This window comes from Fukomys damarensis, unplaced genomic scaffold, assembly GCF_012274545.1.
Source record: "Fukomys damarensis isolate Sample0158 unplaced genomic scaffold, DMR_v1.0_HiC HiC_scaffold_16, whole genome shotgun sequence".
In the NCBI taxonomy this organism is placed as follows: Eukaryota; Metazoa; Chordata; class Mammalia; order Rodentia; family Bathyergidae; genus Fukomys; species Fukomys damarensis.
The window spans coordinates 1,140,901-1,143,409 of NW_022900928.1; the positions used below are offsets into that span (position 1 = coordinate 1,140,901).

Below are 2,509 nucleotides of genomic sequence, written 5' to 3' on the forward strand. Positions count from 1 at the left end.
GCCTCCCAAGGGCAGCTCGAATCCTGGGACCTGCAGCCTCAGCAGTGTGGGCCCCGATGGGATGAGATGACATGACGCTGGTGAGCTTTTGATCCTTGTGTTACTCACAAGCACAACTCAGCAGACCCCATCTCTGATGGAAAAGCTGTTGTGTGCACCAACACCCCGGGTCTGGAGGGATGCAGCCGGCAAACTGGGTCTCAGCAGGAAGGACACAAAAGAGTGCTTTACACACTGGGGCACACGGAGGCCCTATATCCCTCACCCGGCCAGCAGGGACGGGAGCCGACTGACTCCTGTCTGCCTACTCTCCAGCCCCAGGCTCCTGGCCCCAGGGTGCCTCAGAGCCCCCAGTCCTCACCCTGCCCCACCCACCCCAGTACAAAGAAAGGCAGGAGGCATGGGGAAAACATGTCTTGGGATTTATTACAACACATGGTTTCAAAATACAAAAGGGGGGCATGGGAAAGTGCAGCCCACAGGGGCAGGGTTCCCAGGCGGGCAGTCAGACACCTGGTCCACAGGGACTGGGGGTCTGGGGGGTGGTGCCCTCCTCCACTGGACATTCCAGCAAATAACAGAGGGGCCAGGTCTGTTCTGGGTGACGCCTGATGCCAGGAAAGGCCAGAGGCTTGAGGGCCCTCGTGGCCCCTCCCTGGCATGTGGAGGCCTTCTCCCCATCCTGGCTGCTCACTTGGGGTCACAGTGTCCTGGAGAGCGGGAACAAAGACCAACTGGGTCCCCAGCTCCCCCTGCCCCCGCACACCCCCACCAGGGGAGGGCGGGGCCAGGACCCGCCCCAGAGTGCCAGGGGCCCGACCAGTGGCCCCAGACCGCTGTCTCCTGGACAGCAGCGGGGCGGGCGACAGGACAGTGCGTCCCGCAGTGACCCCTCCAGGGTCACTTCGGAAACCCAAAGCAAAGACAGGAGGCAAATTTACATAATTAATATAATAATAACCAATAATAATAAATACTTAAACTTCTAATCCGTAGATTGCAAATACAACAGTGATAGCTTATTTTCTTGGGGACAGGGCATGAGGGGACAGAGGGAGCCGGAACAGGACTTTGCTCAGAGGGATGACGGAACACAGGGCAGGGACAGAAGAACAAATAGGGACACAGCGGCGCGGGGTGGGCTGGGTGCCCCTGCCAAGCCCTTCCCCCGGACCCTAGGACATAAGAGGGGCAGTTTTTGCCCCCAAAGCCTCAGGTCCGTGACCCGAGAGGGCGTGGGGTGAGGTGGCTGGGCTTTCCCCTGCCTGCACCTCCAGGCTGACCCTCCTGGGCCAAAAATCCTCCAGAGGGTGGGGCTGCCCATCACCCCAAGATGTGGGGAGAGTGCCTGGGAGAGGAAAGGGGTGCACAGGGGGTTCTCTCCTGAGAGGCCCAGGGGCCAGGCAGATGAGGGGACTTCTCCAGTGCCTGCTCCCATGGGGGGCTCTCCCACAGCCATGGACCCCAGCCCCGAATACAGGAGCTTGGCACAGGCCTCAGGGAGGAGCTCAGCAGGCCACGAGCCAGCCCCTTGGATCCAGCCCCTTGGATCCGACCCAGGGCTCCTGTCCGAACAGGGCAGCCCCCAGGCACCTTCCCTGGAGGCACCCTAAAGAACAGAAGAGGGGAGCAGCCACCTCTGCACGGCCTTTCCAGACCTGGGCATGAAGGGAGGGTCACTCTTGGTCACTTGGCCTGGGGTTCCGCCTCTCCTGACTCAGGAGCCAGTGCTGGCTAACACCTGCCAGGGCAGCCCTGGTGACAGGCAGCGGGGTGTCCGTTCCCACGCCACCCATAGCTGGTCCCGCGGCCACCCTCCCTGACTATGGCTTTGGTGCAGAGCCCAGGGGAGAGGAGGAGGGGAGAAGGGAGGAAGACAGGCGGGCAAGGAGGGGGAGGTTCTACGGCTCAGTTTGTGGCAAAGAAGTTGTTTATGTTTGTTTTTTTTTTTTTGCTTTTTCCCTTTTCTTACGTAAAAAGTGCACGAAAGCTGGGCAGCCTCTTTGTAACATCAGCAGTTTCAGGGGTAAGGGGGCGCAGGGAGGTCCCAGGCCTGGCACCGTAGCTGGGCAACAAGGACGGAAGGTGGCCTCCTATTGCTTAGAGACGAGTGTTTCAGTTTAAATACCAGACAGTAAAAATAGAGCGCTGAAGGCCGCCCGCACGGTTGCCGAGTCATTGCCAGCATGAACTGCTTAAATAAATAAAAAATTGAAATATTTACTTCTCGGTAAAAATCGCAGTAAAATTGTTTACCTTTCTTTGTATTATATATAATCTACATTTATACCGGGCCAGCTGCTGCCCGGGGCTGCCGCCGTGGGGTCAAGAGACCTGGATGACCTCCACGCTGCCTGGGAAGCTGGCCTGCTTGCCCAGGGCCGTCAGCTCCTCGCCACGCACACGGCCCTCGGCCATGCCCTCCTCGAACTCCATCTGGCAGCTGCGCCTCTTGAACTGTGAGTCGGGGGCCGGCTCCTCAGGCCAGCCGGTGCACGTGTCCCGGGTG

General features: G+C 59.5%; 1 protein-coding gene across 1 annotated transcript in view; it reads right to left on the reverse strand.

Annotated features, from left to right (window-relative positions):
- Positions 1 to 416: 416 nt before the first annotated feature.
- Dusp8 (dual specificity phosphatase 8) overlaps positions 417 to 2,509 on the reverse strand; it is a 10,795-nt gene continuing 8,702 nt past the window's right edge. Inside the window, 1 exon segment of the mRNA XM_010640460.3 lies at positions 417 to 2,507. Coding sequence (XP_010638762.2) covers positions 2,326 to 2,507 — 182 coding nt within the window. The 3' untranslated portion in view covers positions 417 to 2,325.